Here is a 21,075-nt window from a genome sequence, read left to right as displayed (position 1 = left end):
GGATGTGGATGTGTGGAGGTGTACATTTACCATTTATCATTAGTATACACATAGGTATGTATGGGCTTATATATGCATTTGCTTAAGACACATTTTTCAATAAGTAAGTGGAACAACTCGCCAACTGTTTCGGTTTCAACTACATGCACATAAATTACAGATTTACTTTTGTTGGGGTTTTAAATGCTTTTCCATCGATTCGGGTTTCTTTACGCATTGAAAAAGTTGACAGGCATTGACATATATATTTTAATTTTGTTTTCATCCATTTCTTGGCTTTTGTTTTTGCCCTTTCTTTTATGGGTTGTGCGTCAATTAAATTGTTTATGTGTCCAAATTTATTTACAATTCGTTTAACACTCAGAGCTTAGGTTACCAAAAAAAAACACGTTTTATTAAATATTCCTTTTTTATTAATATTAATATTCGTATAGTTATAATCCACAATCTTTACTCTATGTACAAGCATTGCTAGGTTATAAATAATAAAAAAAATCGTATATATTTAGATTTATATATAATTAATGATCATGTTTGCTTTACGCGCAGACAACATGGTGGTGCAATCTTCTAGATCTATTCTCCACGTTCATCCACAAAAAAATTATCGCGCTCACGTATTTCTAGTCGGATGCAATAAAAAAAAATTGGCTTTAACATAGTTCGTATGTACATGAATAAATATATATATATCTTTATATATATGTATGTGGTTGTGTGTGCTTGTGTTTGCGTGTGGTGAGTGCGGTTACATATATTCTATATGGATATATGCCTAACATACAGTTAATTAGCGGTGCCAGATCTGCCAGATGGTTAATAATACATATATTTTGAATATATATATTTATCAATTCTGTGCTTAGTAACGATTAGTTTAAAATGTTCATCGGCCGCCAGGAAAAAAAACGTCGGTATACATCTATTCAACATGCGCAACTCGTTCGTCGGATATCGATTATCGCCTATCGCTTATCGCCAATCGCTATAATCGTTTACTTTCTGCATTCCAGGGGGTTTCTCCTTCTTTCTCTTCATATATGTGCTAATTCTCTTTGCTTCAAACTCTTTTCCTATTTCATGCATTTCTCTTTTAGTTACTTTGTTGTAGGTACCTTGCGTTTCGCTTTAAAGTGATTCCGAGTCCGTATCCTCTTCCGCTCCCCCTTTTGCATATTCGTATCCCCTCTCCCCTTACAACATATCCGCTATGGAGCCGTAGTGCTGCTCCTGGCAAATCGGACGACAGCACTCCTCCACGGCGTCGTACTTGTAGTGGCGCCTCCGGTTCATCTGACTCCTCTGGTAGTAACTTCTCCCTGGCTCCTCCTCTTCCTCCTCCTCCTGCTCCTCCTGTTCGTTTTCCTCCTCCTCCTCCTCCTCCTCCTTACTGCCCATCTCTCCGGGATCGCAGATATCCAGCTCGAAGGGATTCAGACGATCCTGGGCGAGGGAGTAGCGCTTCCGGGGCGGCTGCAGTGATGATGTGGACGATGACGTTGACGCTGATGACGTCAGCTGCTGATGCTGATGGTGACGACGGCTACTGTAGTTGCTATAGCTGCTGCCGCTGTTGGGTTGGTGGTAATAGTGGATGGCATGGCATGAGGCAGTCTTTGTATTGTATTCCTGAAAAGGAGAGCGCAACAATTTGTTAGCTTTCAAATCAATTGTTTATTTAATCTAAGGTTTGTATAACATATACATAACTATAAATATTAGAATGTAAACTAGTTTTGGTTTAAGCTTTACTATTAACCCTTTCAGTTATTCGAATGTCTGAAATAAAGTGTGTTTTGTGCTGTTAAAATATAAAAGCCAGCGTTTGGCAAAATAAATATTCTGTAAACTATTCGGAAAACTCTGAATCAAAATCATTCTGCTGTAAAATTAGTTTTCTCTTGTGTGGGGCTGGATTTAAATAACTTTCGTATTTTGTTAGTGGCCAATGATGGGATGTTTTTTTTTTTTTTGTAGTTCAATCCTGTAAAATGTTGCTACATTTTGTGAATTTCATAGCATTTATTCAGCTGCATTTTGGTTTAGAAATTCAGTACGAATTGAAACCTCAACCGATTGAACTGTGATGCCATACAAGGTTCAACAAGTTCGGGCTTTTGGTCAAGTCAAGTGAGGAGATTCCAGCAATTGACTTTTGGCAGCTTCTTCTTTTATCCACTTCCGGTAGCTCCAACATCCCACCCATACACTACGAGCATGTAGTCACTTCCCTTCGGTCGACTTTTCCAGAACCAACTGAATATTGTCTGCGCTAAAATTTGTTGCCACAATTTGTGCAACAAATTTTGTGCTCCAGCGTTTGCTTTTGCTTTTGGCTTTTGGCGCACTGCCTCGACATCTGTGGCAAAGTGTGTGTGGAGTGTGTGTGTGTGTGTGTAAATAACCAACATAATGGCAGAAAGGTCGCATTCTCATAAAGTTGGCGCTGACTTTCAGGGGTATCCTGCACTCCTGCTCCCGTACGCCCGTACTCCTGTACCCGTTTGCCTCCCTGCTCGTCGTCCTTCCTGTGCCCCGCATATTATCAATAAATTGCATCTGACTGCCAAGCAGACAACAAAACGGTAGCCCTATCTGCAGACCCCACCCCCAACCCAAGTGCCACCCAACCAGCCACCTGACTAACCCGTTATTAAGCGACAGCTTAAACACTGGGCGAATTAGACAAAAATGCAACTAAACTAAAGCGGTAACCCATATTTCAGTTATAATTAAAAACTAGACCAAGGTACGAAGAGTCTACATTATATTTTGTGAAGCACCCCGTTTAAAGGTGTCTAAAAGTATCCATTTAAAATATATTGTTGCATAAATTTGAATCCTTTGTGACGTTCCTCCAGTTCTCTGAAGCAAATGTCCACTTGTTTTCCCTTGTTTCAGCACCACCTTTCTCCCAGTGTACACGTTATATGGGCTTGGGCCCTGTCACACCGCACCTTGTTCTAATTTATTTATTGTTGCATGCATGTGCCTTTATTGGGCGTCCTCCAAGTGGAGGAGGGGCCGGCCCCGGAACCACTCCCCCACCACTTAACCGCAAAATATCGGAGAGGACCGGTGGACTGGACTTTAACAATTATGTTTTGCCGGGTTGTTCGGTTCGGTTCGGTCAAAGTCAACAGTGGGCGAGCGAATATGTCTGACAATTTGATGCACTTGTCGCTGGGCTGGCCATTTGGTGCCAAAGTTATTAAGCACTTTTCGGGGACGCCAAAGGGGAGTGGAGGTTAAACCGGACTGATGTGACCCAAAACTGGACTGAGTTTTAAAATCGGCTTAAGCAGGCAAATGTATTTCGAATGAGCCACACATCCTATTCATGCAGGACCCACTCTGGCTCATCCCCATCCCTTGCCCTTTCCCATTCACCTTCTTGTTTCGAGTTTATTGATGTCGACGTGGGTTTTCATGCCTCGGCAGAGGGTCAGTTGGCATGGTTAGGGACATCAGGGTGCAGACTCGTCTGCAACGTGACAAAACCCATTATAGATGCGACCGCAAAGATAACACTCGCTTTTCGGTCCAGACTCGACTTCTGATGGATGCCCAAACACAAGTGTCAAGCCTTCGGTTTGGGCAGCTCTTCTGGGTGCGGGAAACGGTGTGCGATTTGCCAGTGATGCCACTGCGAAAGGTACAACTCTGGCAAGCGATGTAACTGAAACACATCGTAATATTCCACTTTAAGAGTTGACACACCTATATGGATCGGATCAGTAAAACTGTGAGTTCCCAATAAATATTAAGTGCTGTGTGCTTTTTATAACTAGTAAGCTGTGTCCTCAGAGCTCAATCCTTAGTTCATCTGCATCACTGAGGTAGCCATTAAAGTCAGCCAACCTCAGTGATGTTTGTCTCGCCCAGCAAATTTCATTAGAGCTCCCCTAATTAACCGACGAACGAGAAAACAAACGTTGGGGTAATTTATGGTACCTTTTGCCAGCTAAAAACCTCTTCAAATAAGTACCTATGTACATTTATGTACATATATGTACGTGTACCCAAATGCGCCCCATCACTTCCGGTTCACTGGTGGCAAGTGAGAAAGAGCGACGCTGCAAAGTTTCCATAAATTTCATTTTGTAACCATCAAGAAGTTAAGTCAACGATAAATTGAATGGCTGCATGATTGACTGAATGAGCGAATGAGTGAATGAGAGGCTGTGTTCTTTGGTGGTGCAAGTGGGCGGTGGCTGGCGGTTGGTGGTGCTGCGGCTGTCAGTTGCTTGTCGGTCATTGTGTGGCTCGTTGCGTTTCGGCCAGACATCAAAATCCACAAGCGGCTACAAAAAGTTGGGCAAAAATATGAGAGTGCCAAAGAGATAAATGGAGTCAGGGATAAAAAACGCCTACGATTCGAGGTCGCAAAAAACTCGCACAGCACAGGGCGCAAAAAAAAGAATAGCTTAGCTCATAAGCTTCGCGTGCTTATGCATTTACAGCTTTCAAAATTTTCACTGCATATCTGCGGCGGTAGGCTGGAAAATATTTTAAATATTTCCCATTTTCAACGAGCTTTTTCTGTGGGTTGGTTAATTACATTTAAACAAATATATGCTATGCTCAATGCCATTGGTTTAGGTTTTTTTTTTTTTAATCTGTAAAAAGTGCATAATGTTTGATTTATTATCTAAACTGCATCAGGTCCAAATTGTCAGGCTTAATCGAACAATTAAATGAAATTATGCAGTGGCTTTGGGCGCAACGAAAAAAAAGAAAAAACAATAATTAAATTAACCATTAAAATTGAAATGGAACAACCAGCGGAACAGACCACAACTATTATATCGACCACAGCTGTCGCTGCATGCATGGCGTGTGCGTAAAAAAGCGTCAATATAAATATAAAGCAGGCGACAACAACAATGCCAAAAAGTCAAAAGCCGTCAAAAGGCATCATTGAGCCGAAGGGGGCGTGGCAGTTGGGAGGGGGTAAGGGGGCGAGTTGGGAGCCAACACCTCCACAACATGAAGCACTTCTCTGCGTGGGCCCCGCCCCCGCCACCTCCGCCTCTTTGGCCAAAGGCGTGGCACCGACATGTGACATGTGCCCTCCTAAAAACGTCATGGCAACCCAACCCCCTCTCCGGCCACCTTTGACCCCGCGCCCCTGGTGGCCAGGTGAACGGGGGGAGGGGGTCTGGAGGCTGGGGGAAGCACCTGCCCAGCCGACAATAGTGCGGAAATATTAAATCTGCGCGTCAGGCGAAACGAGCGAAGGCAAGAGAAGAAAACAATTTCGGGCAAGTGAAAACATTCTGGTAACAAAAGGGGGCGGCGAATAAAAGGGGGGCGGGGGTCAAAGGGCGTGTCACAGACTTTATATAAATTGCAATAAACACGAATTGGCTGGCAAGCAGCAGGAAGGCAAACTTAAAACTGATTGTGTATTGATGGCTCTGATGTCTGGCGTGTGTAGATATTCAAGGGGCACCATCTGCCGTCCTGATAATGGATGAATATGAATTTGATTGGGACAATCATTGCATGTGGTCAAGTGGGGTTGGCCATAAGGGTTTATTTAGGCATTACTGTAGCAGAAACCAAATTCAGTTGAGCACAAACCAAATAAGCAACTCAAGTGAACGTCACCGCGTCCTAAGCTTTTATTATATGGAGTAAAATATAACTAGCTAGCTATTATGTTGTGTAAAACTTTTAAGCAGGTTCTCCAGCACGTTTAAACTTTGTTAATCCCATTAAATGAGGACACCTTGTGGTGGTGGTGGGTCAGTTGCCAACCCCAATTCCCCCACCCTACCCCCTTCTTGCTCCATCGACAAAGTGCAGAAAGTGTTGCCTACTTTTTGGGGCCATGCACTTAAAGTCGCTTCGAGGCGCCGTCGACGATGTTGTGCTGGGAAATTTCTGACAGGTCATAAATTGGCGCAGCGGGCGGTCTTGCCACACCCCCTTTTCTCCATCCAAACGCGGGTATTGCGGGGGGAGGGTAGGGTGTTGTGGACTGGAATGCCTTTGCCAAGCCCAAACGCACACACACACACACACACACTGCACACAACAATCCACCCATCGGGAGATATATATTCTGATGACCAAATGTCGGCGTTGTCGACGTTGTTTGTTCGCTGCTCTCCGGCAAACAAAACCAGACCAAACGAGACGAAACGAAATGAAACGAAATGAAAACGCATTCCCCGCAACAGCTCGTGCACAAATACAAGCGCAAATGCAAATGCAAATACACACACCAATACCAATACAAATAAAGGTGTGAAGCGGCACGGCGCAACAACAATGGCCATAATAATGGCCAGGAACAACGAAAAACCAAGTGCCATTCCGTCGCCCGCCTTCATTTGCATTCATACATACACGCATACATACATACATACATACATAAGCGTGTGTATTTTTTACAGTTAATGAAGCGACCAAGGACCGGAGACCAAAGTACGAAAAAAACAACAACAACAGGAGCAGCGGCCAAAGCAAACAAGGCATGCCAACTACACTTGCAAAAATAAAGGGAACATCTGGCAATTTCCTTTGCAAAATGTACTAGTATGAAGAAAATCTAAGAAACGTTTAAATGTTCCTTTAAAAAACCTTGACAAGTTTAAATATGTAAAGTTCGCACGATTTTAGTATACAATAATAACTCATTTAGTTTATTTTTATAAATATACATACGTATATAATCATATTAGGGTTGTAGGGATGAAGTTTAGACTTAGTTTCATTGAACTAAGACAGATACTAGTGTTGATTAATTATGTATGTATTGCATTTAGTTTACAAATGCTTTGCAACATCTTTAAAACAAATAATAGAATCGGTGTCTCATTTCTTAGGTGAATATATACTTTTTCTGCCAGTGCAGAACCAACGCTTTGGCACCTTTGCTTGCCCAATTTTCCCACCTCGCACTTCGTTTGCAGCGCTTGTTTATTAGCCAACGCCGAGCGACAATAACAACAACGACAAAATCAGCAGCAGGGACACGGGCAAAATGGCCGACGCCGCGCTTAATTGTGCGGCCAGCGACCGGAAACGGAAACTGATTGTGCGGTCTGGCGGGACGGGAGGCGACAAGTGCCTTGCCCTCGTCGCTACCTTTACCCCATTGATTTGCAACAAATCTCATTCACATTAACGCGAACGCGATTTGCCAGCGTTTTTAGTCGCGCTGGCGGCTTTCCAATCAACGCATTTGACATTTCACCAGCCATTTCCAACCATTTCCCCGCTTTCCCGCACTCACCACCACACATTGATTAAGCAAAGGAAAAATGGGGAATGGTATTTTTTTTTTTGGTTTTTAGGGGCCTACGTCAATCGGTTTGTTTGTTTGCCAAAAAATTGACTTTGAGATTCTATTTCTGTTTTTTGCACTGCCTGGTTTTCCTTTTTGAATTTTTCTTGTTTTTAGCGTTCTGGTCCTGATTGATGGGCTAAGATAAAGCTATGGTCGGGCGTTTTGGTTGGAGGATCTGTCGTTTGCATTTAGCAGTGCTCGCTACTACTCTCCATCTTGGCCAAAAAGGAGCAAAAGCCGGAATAAAGGACAACGAGCCGCGTTCAATTGAAGCTGCGCCCCGATTTTCCCATCTTTCCACCCTTTGCCGTAATTGATGTGTCTGCGTTGCGTTTTGTTTTCCGTTTTCACTTACAAGTTTTGCCCATTTCTTTTTTTATTTTCTCTGCTTTTTTACTTGCAAGCTGATCTGCAAAATCCCGGCGAGTTGTACATCTCTATTATAACTTTCATGGCACGAATAAAGGAGAAGAAATAACAGAATATCCGAAGACCATAAAGATTATCCCAAGGAGGTCCATTAGGCTATTTTTTCATACAAGCTGATGGAAAACTTGGCCATTTATATCGGATTTAAAGTCAATTAACACGGCTTGTTGTGGGTCTGAAAAATGCACATTCCATAACCATCGGCAAAAGAAAGAGGTGGGAAAAAAACAGAAGTTATTAACGATTATTTTCTAAATAATTAAATGCTGGCAGCTAAAGTCAGTTTGGCTTAGCATTTAAGCCAAACATTGGATGGCAAAACAAGATAACATACTTTTTCCAACACTTTATCAGCGCGAAATTCAGTTAGGTGACCATTTTGGACTGAATGAAGTTGCAATATAACGAATTCACTGGCCCTAAAATCAACTTGAGCCATGAGCACCATGTGCCGAATGCCACATATTAAACGATAGTTGGGTAATCCACATCAATTACGAGCAGTGCGACTTATTTCACCCGGCCAGTGGATGAGCCCTTCAATGGCGACTGAGACAGAATAAACCTTTTGACAACTGCGTCTCATTTGGCAGTCGAATTGATTGCGCAACAAATGTTCCATCATCCCAGCCGAGCAGCTCATCTCATCTGGCATTATCAATTGCTCTTCACGCACGTTTGCCCGTTGTTAATGTTAATGCAGTCATCAGCTTAAGGCCGCCGAACAATGCCCAAATAGTGGGTTGCTATTCCCAGTACCCAGGCCAGTTCCCTGATTTTGGTCCCGAATCCCCGGTGAGGTCCAAAGGTCCAACCCCTCGCTATGAAACCACGCACAACAACACACCAGCTGTGGGCGCAGCGAACCTCAAGTCGATAATTTAATGGTCTCTGCCATTTAATCTGCATTGAATTTATTATCTTGGAAAAAATTAATCTTGATATGTGGCCGGCTTATGGCGGCGACGACGACGAACTGCCCCCCGCTCTCCTTGTCCCAAAGCACCGTTCGACTGACGAAAATAGCTAAAAAGCCGCGACAAGCACGCGCCACACCCCCGTTCTGCCGCCTCGAATATCTCATAAAAATTTGCAATTGTGCGGGTGGAGTGTCTCTAAATCTTTAAAGAATTATTTACTACAGTTCTCGTCTTAGGCGGCGAGTGGAGGGTGATTTCGGTTAGACAACCCCCGAAAACCAAGGAGTACGCTCAGACGCTCTGTGCGTGCACTGGCAAAAAATACTCGAACTTGGGTAATGGATTTTATTTTCCAAGCACCTATTTAAAGTGCAGAAATCCTTACTCCATTGAGATGTACGAACTGCCTATGATAACCATGCATTGAACTATCATTTCCAAGTAGCTGGTATTTCTCTCAGTGCACTTGTACACGAGTGAGTATGAAAGGGAACGCAGGCGGACAATGTCACCACCAGCTACCGTTGAGCCACCCCCAAAATTCAGTGTGTGTTATTGCTCCACGCCCGGCATTGTGCTCCGGGTCCGCCGTTACGCCATCACCCCTGTCCGTCCGTCCGTCCGTCCGTTCGTCTGTCTGTCCGTATGTCCGTATGTCCTTCTGCCCGCCCGTCCATCCGCCCGTATCCGTAGCCATTCCCCTGGACCTGGACCTGATCCGTTGGCTTGGCGCCTTGCCAATGAAAGGAGCAGACGACCGAGGACCAGACCAAACGGGTCCTTGTCCTTGCAAATTTATTGTGCTACCCACGCGACTTTGGCGCCAGCGGGTTAAGGCTTTCCTTCGCCATTCTTCCACTCAGCTACACTCGCAGAAATGCTGCGCATTGGATTTAGGAATGTCAGTCGGTTAAATGAGACGCGAATAAAAGCTGTAAAATGTCGAAGGGGCATTACGAGCAGAGCGCAATTTACATTAAAATGAAAACACTGTATTGGCAGCAACATGGAATAAATGGCCATTGTTTGCGGTTAGAAACTATCGATTTAATTTGCACCTGCTTTCTTCCCAATATTAAAAATTTGTTGCCATATGCACCGCCTGTTAGCCTACATTGTTTTAATTACTTTTGAATGGTTTCTACCACCGAGAGCTGCATTTAAATTGACCAAATAATTGCATTTGTTCAGATGCTAAGAGCAAATAACGTGTCATTTTAGTTATAAATAATAAATATAACTGCAAATAATTAGGGCTGTCCAGCTAAACGAATCTGTTCGATTTTAGTTTCAGTTTCAGCTTTCTCTTTCCGTGTTCCGAGTGTTGCATAAGAATAAGGCATGATGGCTTTCCTTGGCAGCAACCAACATTTTCCTACTTGAGGACGGGGGCAAGTTTAACAATTTCAATGTGAGCGTCATCGTCTCCGGGGCCTTCATCATTCAATTTTTAATCAGTCGGGCGCAATCTAGCCGGAGAAAAGTCAACCAGGCACCCAGGCACCCAGGCACCAGTAACCAGGCAGCAGGAACCAGGAACCGGGCTTCATTCAACCAAACTTCTGACAAATTCCAAATTTCCAGCTTGGCCCCGAGCGGAGTGATGACCCCTGACCCCTGTTTAAATAGAAATGTTGTTCATTTGAGTACTTTGTGTGCGGCTTGGCTTTTATTATGGCTAAGTGAATGTTTATGCCCGATTTCCCCAGCACATGTGCCATTCTGCCCCAATCCTTCCTTTGGCTCCATCGGCTCCTTTGGCTCCTTCCCTTTCATCCTTATCTCCATTGTCCGGCACTGGAATCCCCAAATCGTCGTCGTTCTTGGCGAGATCCATTTTCATATTTGCCCAGAGCTGAAAAGCAGACGTTTTCCCCATTTTCCCATTTCGATGTGGCTCTGATTTCATTTCGAGTTCCTTTTCCTCCTTTCCCCCTTTTTCCTCCTCTTCCGCTCCTTTCCCTCTTTGCTTTATTAGCCGGCGCAAGTTTAAAATGTTTTATTATTGTTGGCTACATTTAAACGATTCTCGGTGCAAAGGGAAAAGGGAAATGGCTGTGGGGCGGGAAAGGGTTACAGAGCTCCCACCCCCAACCAAAAAAAAAAAAAAAAAGTAAAATAATAAAAGGGGGGAAATGGAAAGCAACTGACTGACTGACTGTCAAATCGAGTGTGCACAAATCGTTTCCAGATAGACTTGCCCAAGGACTAGTTTTCGGTCACATGTATGAGAAAAGTCGCAAAAAAAAAAAAAAAAAGAAAACGGAGGGGCGATTGCGTTGGGGATTCAGAGGGTTAGGGTCAAGGGTTAAATTCTAATACAGATGATGATGATGAGATGTCTGGGCTTGTAGCCAAACTTGTGTCTGGAGCACCCAGAAAATGCTCACAAAAAACGAATGCCCTCGACAAAGTCGTCTTGAATAAATTAATAGGATGAATCAACTGGAATGAGCGGTGCGACATATTCACTTACTATTACTCATCTGTATTGAAAAGTGCTTTGAAACTAACAGTTTTAGGAATACCTTAAAGAAATGTTTTTGGAAATATAAGAAACTAGAAACTATAAGTAAGCATATAAATGCATATTTTAGGATTATGGTCGAAAACTAAATGAATGAGATTTTGAATGAATGGGAATGTGCTCGCATTCTTGGCCGATTTCACAAATGACTCCGGAAATTCATCGCATAAATGTTCTGTATAAGAAGCGATTGAATAAGGAGTGCTATGTACACATACATATAGCTCATATGGCATATATTGCCGGGTCCTCGTGATCCACACACTCGCACTCGGTCACTTATTCATGGAGCGGCAATGGACCATTCACACACACTCGTTCGCAGCCTATCAGGCTTCCATTCATCCAAACGGCATTGAATGCAACCGAGCCGAGAGTTTCCCTTTTCAGCGCTTTCCCAACCACCCAACACCCAGTTTTCTCCCCCCCCCCCTCCTCCCCTTCCCCCTTCGCACTCCTGAGTGTTTGGCTTTCTCCCGTTGCGTTTATTTCACATGCTACTTAACACCCGAGGCAAATTAGTTGCGCCTCGGCGCAGTTTCGAATATAAATCAACACGCGGACAACAGCAACAGCGGAACAACAACATCGCACAGCGAAGGAAATGGATGCACGGCTCAAGGAGTCGATGCATTTGCTACCCTGGAATAAGTTCTTGATTACCTTATGACTACGAGGAGAGAAGCCACTCAATAATGAAGTAATATGCATTCAATCGCCTGTAGAATACATAATCAGTATTCAGTACTCAGTTTCAAGATGTAACAACTGTCGAAATTCTCAAACGATTGATCGACTATTGTATACCTTATGCAATACTAAATTGCGATTTCAAAGACCACTGTGGAGCATCTTCAGTGTGCTTCCACTTCATATGCCAACCAATAATACCCAGTTAATAATACCCAGTAAAAATAGTTTCGCCTTCGGAGCCATTTCCGAGTTTTCGCAACAGATTTTTTATGGCCGCCGCCGAAATGCGAGAAGCGCAGGAAGAGCGGAAGGAACGCGAGGAGCGTGCACCCTGCGGCTGCCACACACATGTGCGACCCTGCCCTCGAGGGCTGAAGTGTGTTGCCCTCCCACTCCCCACACTCCACTTTCCGCCACCCCAACCCGCGATCCTTCGACCCCTCGACGCACTCACATTGCATCCCCTTGCAAACCCTGTCGAATTGCATAAAGCATAAAGCATCCCGGCACTCAGAGAAAAAATGGTATATTCACACCTTAATTGACCAAAAAAAAACTTGACAATATTTAGGAAATAATAATGCAACAATTGGTACATTAATGTATTACCTAGTTTAAAAATAAACGAATTTTTTTTGATAAGGAAATACAAATATACAATAAGCATAAGCTACATTTATCTAAAGTTTCTTTATTTTCGAGACAATATTATGTTTTCAGTCTCGATTTCTGTTTCGAGTGAATCGCTGGCTTGTACGCACAATTGTGCAAATTGACAGATTTATAACAAAATGCAATGAATAATGGTATTATTCACACACCGAGTAATGGGGAAAGTGGAGTGAGCGGATTTAAGGGGGTGTTAGATGCTATGCTATGGTGTGGAATGGTATGGGTGCATCTTTAGGTCTGCGGACATTTCAACAGGCGCCTTAATGTTCGGCACCCCACTCCCCTGTTCGGCTATCGTCCCCCCTGAACATCCAGTATATTCCCCTTTGCTAACCATCCTCATCGGCGTATTCGGGGTAATCCCCGTGACCAGTATAAAAATGGGGGCATATGTGGCTCCGGAGTATCCGCAGCGCTTTGAAGCGCTTCCCACAGCCAAAAAAAAAAGAAAGAATTGATGAGCTATGCGGATTAGCCCAGTTTCAGTTATAAATGAATTTTTCGTATTTTTCGGTCAGAGCAAGATACAAAAAAGTATACACAAATGTGTGTGTGTATATTATATATATGTATGTATACATTGGGGGAGGAAATCTATGAAGTTCAATCAGTTTTAATTGATTCATTTCGGCGGCGAAGGGATGAAAACATTTTGCCCGCTTCTCCCAGATAATGATGATGTCGGGCCGCTCAGTTAATAAATTTATTATCTTGGGAATGCGGATAGTCCTCCACATCCCAACCAACCGGCCGCCGACCCCCTGCGTCCTCCATCTACGCGCATATATGTATATCTCGCGCGGATCTGCTTCCTCTCCAGCGGAAGTATCTCGTTGATTGTGAAATGGAGCTATAAGCTATGGCCATGGCCGTGGCTGGAAAACGGGGCCGCAAATTTATTATGATTAAAGTTGAAAAGTTGAAATTGATGCCCAAAAGCAGTCGGGATATGGGAGCTATGGCAGTGGGATTTGAGATTCGGGATTGTGTGGAGGGGGTGGGAATATCGTGATGGCGACGGCGATAATCATGCCAGATGATCTTAAATGACAAAATGGCCATAAAAAGTAATCAACTATTGAAAGGGGTTAACACAATCGCAATCACGGCGGCGATGTGGATAAAATGGACGTTCTGTGAGTCAAGTGGCTCTTGAGTGATAAAAAACTCTATAATCTCTTGAACTATTATACAAAGTAATAAGGAAGTAAACTATAACAGCACGGAGTGTTTGATATACATTTTTTTTTTCAATCTTAAATTTAATTTAAATTTAATTTAGTTAAATAATGACAGTTGTACTCACCATAACAATAGTCCATTTCTTGCAAATGTGACGCAGCGCCTTTTTGTAGCATCACGGTTTCATGGTCCAGAAGTTCTTCTTGGGTTTCGCGCCCGTGGACAGGGCCACGTTGCTGCTGCTGCTCATGCTCATGCTGCCGCCGCCCATGCCGCCGACGGCCATGCCCACACCGGGTCCAACGCCCACGGCGGAGGCCATCGATCTGCCCGAAGCGCGCTGCTGGTCCGCCGAGCAGCGGCGTGGATAGTTGAAGGGCGACAAGGAACCGGCGCCCACAACGCCGGATCCCTCGTGCATGGGCGTCATCATGCCACCACCACCGCCGCCGCCCACAGCCAAGGTCATGCCAATGCCCTGATCCTCGCCACAGCTGGCCATGCTGCTCTTCGATGTGGAAGTGCCCGAGGCTGTGGAGGATCGGCAGCTGCGTAGGTTGTGCGGCAAGGTGTTGTTGTTCAGGCTGTGATGGTGCATCGCCTGTTGCTGCTGGTGGTTGTGATGGTGGTGCATCGGTCCGGTGGGCGTGGCGGACTTATAGTACCGCAGACTCTCGTTGTAGCTGGCGCCGCTGCTGCTGCCGCTGCCACTGAAGCCGGAGTCCAGGTCGCCCTCATCAAACTCCGGATTGATGCAGCTACTGTGGCCATGATCCTTGAGCTCCATGCTGTTCAGGGTGCTCGATAGGTTCTCCAGGCTAGCGTGCGAGGCGGAGCTCGAGTTCGAGGTGCCCCCTGCCCCAGCCGCACCGCCCAGGAGGCCGCCGCGTCTCGGTCTCTGGGCGGTCTTCGAGGGTCCCGCCACCACGCTGGACACTGCCGATCCACCTACTGCACCAGCGGACATCGAGGTGCTTGGCTCATCGGCGCCCATAGCGTGACTGGGACTGACGTCCGGCGGTGTCGGCGGCATTATTAGGGCCTCCAGCGAGAGATTTAGCTCGTCGAGCACCCTAAAGTGGTTGTGCTGCACGCGCCGCTGCTCCTCCTTCACATTGCCCGCACTGGAGCCACTGGCGATCCGGTTGTCGGACAGCACCTTGCGGATCTTTTGATCGCTGACCTCCTCGTACAGGTTCTCGGTGGTGCCGTAGCGAGTGGTATACGTGTGGCGATCCCGCTCCTCGGCACTCGGAGAACTGGATGTGGACTGTCCGCCATGGTTGGTGCTGCTCTTCGAGCGGAAGCTCTTGGCCAGCAGGGCGCGTATCGAGTTGCGCGGCGGGCTCTTCGACTGGACCTGGTGGGCCTGACCCTGTCCAGGACCAGCTCCTTGGGCGGCAGGCACATTGGTGTGACACTTGGCTGCCCCCGGTTCGTAGTAAGCATACGAATAGACATGGTTGAAGGGCGCCGCCGCTGCAGCTGCTCCCGAGCCGCTGACACCACTAGCTCCTGATGTCGAGGCTGAACCACCGCCCACTGCTCCACCGCCTCCGTTGAAGGCCACGTGCAGTGAGGGATTTGAGGCGCCACCGCCATGCGAGGCCGTAGCACTGCTGCCACTGGGCGTCATCACGCCGGCTGCAAATCCATAGTCGAGCGATGAAGTGGACGACGAGGACTGTGTGTTGGGCGTGGGCTCGAAGCGTTCCATGGTGGCGGCGATGTTTTTGCGAGACCACTTAACCTGGTGTAAGAAAACAATATGGATGGATATGGATTAGGGCTATGAAACCAACCCTCGTCGTCGCCCCGAGGCTTACCTGCTGTTCCACGTCCATCTTATGATTGCTGCGCCGGCTGTGGCCCCTCCTTCGGCGCTCCGTGAACGCCTCGCCGTGACTGCTGCCCAAGAGCAACTGGTCCCCGATCCCGAGACCGTTCTGCGAGGAGGCGGACGAGGAGGAGGGCGCCGCCGGCATGCAGAACTCGATGCTGTCCATGTCGTCGGGGAAGATCAGATGCGAGCCCACATGTCCGTGGCTGCTGCTGCTGCTGCTGTTGTTGTGCGAATGCGAGTGCGGATGGCCCAAGGTGGCCGCCGCATGTCCATGGTTGTGACCCATTCCCATGGCCATGCCCATGCCGTGGTTGTGTCCCATGCCGCCGTGGTTCAGGGTCATCTGACTGGGATGCTGATGGGCTGAGGCCACCACCCGCTGGCCGTGACGCATGGACATGGACCCACCGCTGGCTATGGAGCCACCACTCACTCCGGGCGGGGCACTGTGCACCGCCACCGATGTCGTCTGGTGCGGATGCTGGTGCGGATGTGGGTGCGGATAGTCGCTGGCAAACTGCGGCGATCCGCAGCGATTCTGGAACTTAGCAGCGGTCGCTGCACTGCCTCCTCCACTGCCGCTGGCCGGATACATTGTGGTTTCAATATCAAATTCGTACGGACTTTCGGTCTGCTCAGCTTTCTCAGCTTTCTCGGTGAGAAATTCGGCGTATTTAGCAGCAACAGAAGTCGGGCATCATCTGTGGAGTACGGAAAGCCATTAATCAGCGTGCAAAGTGAGGAATGGTCAAGGGAGCCAAGGAGCATTGGGGAGAAAAGTGCCAAGGCGGAGGCGGAGGGAGATGGGTAAGGAGGTTGCAGAGATGCATGACTGACATGCCATGCCAAAATCCCACAAATAAAAGCTGGAATTATGAGCACCGCACAGCTCCAAGACCCGCACCCGCAGTCGATTCCAATTTATTTATGCGCAAACATTGTTGCCACACTAAGTGGCGGCCGAGATGCACTGCGAGAAGTGGCCAGGTAACTGGAGGAACATTCATCCCAGCACAAATGCACGCAGCTTGCCCAGTTGAGTAAGTCATTTTATGGGTAATTCTTGCTTACATATATTTTCTTGGAGTGTTCGAAAGGCACGCATGTAAAACATTTGGCGCTGGCATGCGTTTCGGTTCCACTTCCAGATCCCAATGTGTACAACTTCACCCCCATCCCCATCCCCATCCCCTTGGCCCACTAAACTGTGGCCCTTTCTTCTCCACGAAATGCCATAAAACAGCATTAAAGCTATTAACAGTCAAAGGAGAAATGAGCCAGCCGGGAAGAAAAGGGCCAAGAAGTAGTAGGAAAAAGAAAAACAGCTAGTGACGAGAGCCACCCTTAGCCCCCCGCTCCTCTTCTTCTTATACCGTACCCCCTTTTTGAAGGGGTGCGGGTGGTGGGGGAATACATAAATCAATCAGAGTGGGCAGGCCGCCGCCCTTTATGAGTGCCCCAGCGTGTGTCCAAGATAATCCTAGAAACAGACTGACAAAACCGGAACGCACAGATGTATATATACAGATATGTATATATGTATATGTTATATGAAGAGGAGTACATATGAGCACTTGCACATGTGAGCCCGGCTCAAGGCCAAGTTTTTGGGGGTCGGGAGAGGGCAGGGCTATTAACGGGCAGAAAATAATAAAACCATATCAAATATCGACTTAAGATGCCATGGTTATATGCATGTGCGTCTGTTTGTTTGTGGATGTTATTAAGACGTCAAAGTCCTTATTTACCATACAGCCAGATATATTAATAGCCTCGCAGCTATAAAGACCAGAAAAACAAGCCATAAAAATCAATCTCATATTGGAAAGAATATTTTTGAAAGCTATATTTATCGCCATGCTTGTCAAATAGACAACAGCCGTTTAAAACAAATCGTTGTGATCCGTAGATGATGTATTTCTATGCCAAAGTGGCGGCATCATCAAAACAACTATTTAAATATAATATCGTATTATTTACAATTCAAAAAGTAATGTTTTGTAACTAAAACTAATTATTATCTTGCCGCTAGTTAAATGTGCAGGCTATTACCTTTCACATCGAAACCACGCCGCCCCCTTCAATTTTAGGCCCCACCAAATGGGAGTGGCAACAGCCCACAAAATCCAAATGAATTTCCCTTCCTCTTGGCTGGATTTTTACTCGTGCTTTTCACTTTTGGCCCTCACTCTGATTGATATATCAAATTGATAGCCATCCGCTGCTATATAGCCAAATGCTCTTGTTGCTGTTTCACCGTAGGAATACCCAATTTCCATTGCCCCGTAGATATTTCTATTGCACAGCCCCCCCGCCGCCCCCTTTCGCCATCACCATCCGCCAAACACTGCCCCCGGAAAAGTCTAACGCTATCTCGCTTTTATGCCCATCCCTTTTCCACTTAACAAAGCTCGGAAATGTTTGTGCCTGCGTATTTGTCTTTTTTGTTTTCACCTTTTTGTGTTATGTTTGTTTGGCTTAGAGATGAGCGCGTGACGAATCACGAGCTGGAGCTCAGCACTCACGACACCAGAAAATGGATCTATTTGTTGCTAAACCCTCTTGCATAATATACGAATGTATATTTTGAGTTTTATACTAGAATAACACACTATTGCTGAGAAATTCCTTTTGGTTTTTTTTGTTAACCCTTCCTGCTGACTATAAAAGCGACCATCACGAGCCCATCTTTAGCTAAATTTTCTTTGATTTTTCCACCGTTTTTCCTCTCTTTTTGCGTTGGCTATTTTCCTCTTTTTTCAGCTTTCTTTTTGTTTTGGCCGATTGCATTTCACATGCAAATTCTAACGAGTTGTTTGTGGTCTTGTCGAGGCGTTGCCAACAAAAGTAACAACAATTGCGACGCAAAAAACCATGATAACACGGCAACAACAATAGCAACCATATGCCGTTTATTTGCTGCATTTTTGCAACATTTTGATTTGCCTGATTGAGTTGGTTTGAGCTAGAGGAAATAAAAACGAAACAAAAAGCAGGAATTAAAAGGATGACTCCAAATGGAAACAACGCCCAGTATCGCATATTGATATGCATTTTTCAATTAAGACTTTGGCCAGGAAGCGTATAAAAACAGGCATACCTGCGCAGCCATATGTTCTTAAAAATGTATAAAACTCATAATGAAATGCAATATTAATGCGGAGTGATAGATGGAGCTAGCTCCTTAAACTCATTTCAGTTCTATTTGGACCGAATCCTTGGAACGAATTAAATGGCTTGCTTCCCTTGGCATAGAAAAATAGATATCTTTATGGACCGATCTGGGTAGTGAAAACAATTCTTCCTCTTCATGGAAGGCAACCAACCAACCACTTGCCTAATGCAATTTTCGAATGCAAAAGCCATAAAAATATCTATTTTAATCGAACACTTTGTAGAACTCTTTTTGCAGCAGCTATTTTCTCTATTTTTTTTTTTACTTTTTTTTTAGCCAGGTGAAAGGGGGCGGCAAAAGCAATTTAAAGTCTGCTGAATCTTGGGTTCATCCTCTTCCTGTTCGTTCTGGTAAAGGCAGCAGCTGCAGACCCGGCCCAGAATGTATCTTATGGATACTACTCCTGCTCCACCACCACAGCGCCCCCCCTTCCCCCTTCTCATCCATTTTTGCTCTCTGCATTTGAATGCCTCAGCTGCCTGCTGGCAATTCGATTTCATGCTGCAATTTAATTTGCTTCACTCTGGCCACGGCATCGGAGCATCGATTTGAAAAGCAAAAGTAACTCAAGTTGTGCACAGCCCGTACCAACTCCCCCACTTGCCACGCCCACCGCCCAACGCCCCCGAGGGAGGAGCGCACCTGGGCAGAAGAAAAAAAAGGGCAACAGGTACAACGGGCGGGACTCATTAGGAGGCGATCGAGTTCTAGGAAAGAACTCATGAATCGTCGGCAGTCGGTTGGTTTGTCATTAACACATTTTGTGCGTGTTGTGCATCATTAGAGCACCAGACGAGATGAGACTAGATGAGGTTGAGGATGATGTGTGCTGGTGGATGGTTGCCAATGTCGATGGAAGAGCCAAAACACTGCCACAAATGCCAAACTAATGGCAAGTGGGTAAAACAAGTTTAATGTTTCATTTCAGCTTCCAGTTTGATTATAAACTATTTGGATATCAGTTAAACACTTTTACAGAATCAAACATACATTTACATTAAATAACATAACATAGCAGTTGTGTAGTTCCTCTGTATAGTTTTATACTTTTTCCTTGATATCTTCTTTATATGCACACAGCATTTCTTGCAGTGCAGCCATCTCACATGTTTCGTTATTTCAACAATGCTCCTGACACGTGGCGTCTGCAGTTGGGCCACACACCGAACACACCCATTTCGGCTGCCCTTCGCTCCACCAGCTGAAAATTATTCATTGATGTCAATGCCAAAGAGGAGATTTTCCTTGCCACTTTGCCTCTTCGCCTCTTTGCTTTCCCTTTCCCCTGCACCTGCCACGCCTCCCCCCGTTGCACACACCACACCCCCTCCCTCACTTCCTCCTGGCCAGTGTGTTGTTGCCTTGAGCTCAGCAGCTGTTGCTCCTGCTTTTCAGCTCCTGCCTTTGCTGCTTGGCATGCATATGAAAATTGGCCAATTTGGCGCAGCGTTTGGCTTCACTTTGTAGTTGTTGTTCCTGCTGCTGTTGTTGCTACGTGTGTGTGTGCGTGTGGCCCACCACCCCAATCCAGCGCCCCAACCCGCACGCAGCCCCCTTTATCATTATGCACAGAGGAAAATTATCATACTAACATGCTAGCCAGAAATATATTTAATATCATATTTTTTACTTTCTAAATATAAAGCATAAACTTATTGACTGTTGTTTTTCGCACAACACTGGTTATTCCTTTAACTGGTTACTGATTACCACTGGTTATTCCCTTAAAATATTAAAATATTAAAGATTTCCATGTACTGAATGTACTTAATATGTCCTTCCACTAAGCTTGTATTTTCCTGCTGTGTGCAATTTGCAGCCGCTCGCCATTTTGGCTTTTGTTTCCTTTTTGGTGGCGTTCTCCACGTAATGACTTTAATTAACATACACACACGAAACTTTTCCAGGCACAAGGGCGGCCCAAGAGGGGGCGTGGCTGGCCAAGAGAGGGCGGTGCGGTCATAAAGGGACGCGTGGGTGGATCACTCAAGTGAAAGCTTTTTTGGCCGAGAGCAGCAGGAGCGAAAACACCCAAAATGTGGGCCACAACTTGGTGGCCAATTGCAGCTGCAACAACAAGTTCATGAGCAACAAAAACAACAACACCAACCACACGTTCACCAGCTTCAGTAGCAACAACAACAGCAAACGCTTAATGAAAGGGAAATGCATTCGGCCATTTGTTTTTCCTTCCCTTCAAGTGGGACTCGACTATATTGGTCAATATTTGACCAAATGAGTGTGAAAATTAATTAATACGATGAAAGTAACACGGGGGTTGTGATGAACAAGTTCTTAACGATTGGTTCAGCAAATTGGGTGACCCCGATCGAT

The 21,075-nt window shown here is 45.6% G+C and overlaps 1 protein-coding gene across 2 annotated transcripts in view; it reads right to left on the bottom strand.

The window, feature by feature from the left end:
* Positions 1-1,508: 1,508 nt before the first annotated feature.
* The window catches only part of LOC6740219 (midnolin homolog), an 86,802-nt gene continuing 67,235 nt past the window's right edge, over positions 1,509-21,075 (bottom strand). The window contains exons 5-7 of one of the 2 annotated variants that reach the window (XR_005544691.1): positions 15,550-16,267; positions 13,848-15,473; positions 1,509-1,629 (exon numbers count right to left, since the gene is read on the bottom strand). Coding sequence is in view for 1 of the 2 variants with exons in the window: in XM_039298045.2 (XP_039153979.1) it covers positions 13,899-15,473; positions 15,550-16,161 (2,187 nt within the window). In the remaining variant the exon portion in view is untranslated. Of the gene's footprint in view, positions 1,630-13,846; positions 15,474-15,549; positions 16,268-21,075 lie in introns of those variants that run through there. The other variant, XM_039298045.2, reaches the window with a different exon arrangement.

The sequence above is a fragment of the Drosophila simulans genome, chromosome X, assembly GCF_016746395.2.
Source record: "Drosophila simulans strain w501 chromosome X, Prin_Dsim_3.1, whole genome shotgun sequence".
Taxonomy (NCBI): domain Eukaryota; kingdom Metazoa; phylum Arthropoda; class Insecta; order Diptera; family Drosophilidae; genus Drosophila; species Drosophila simulans.
This window is presented reverse-complemented; position numbering and strand designations above follow the sequence as displayed.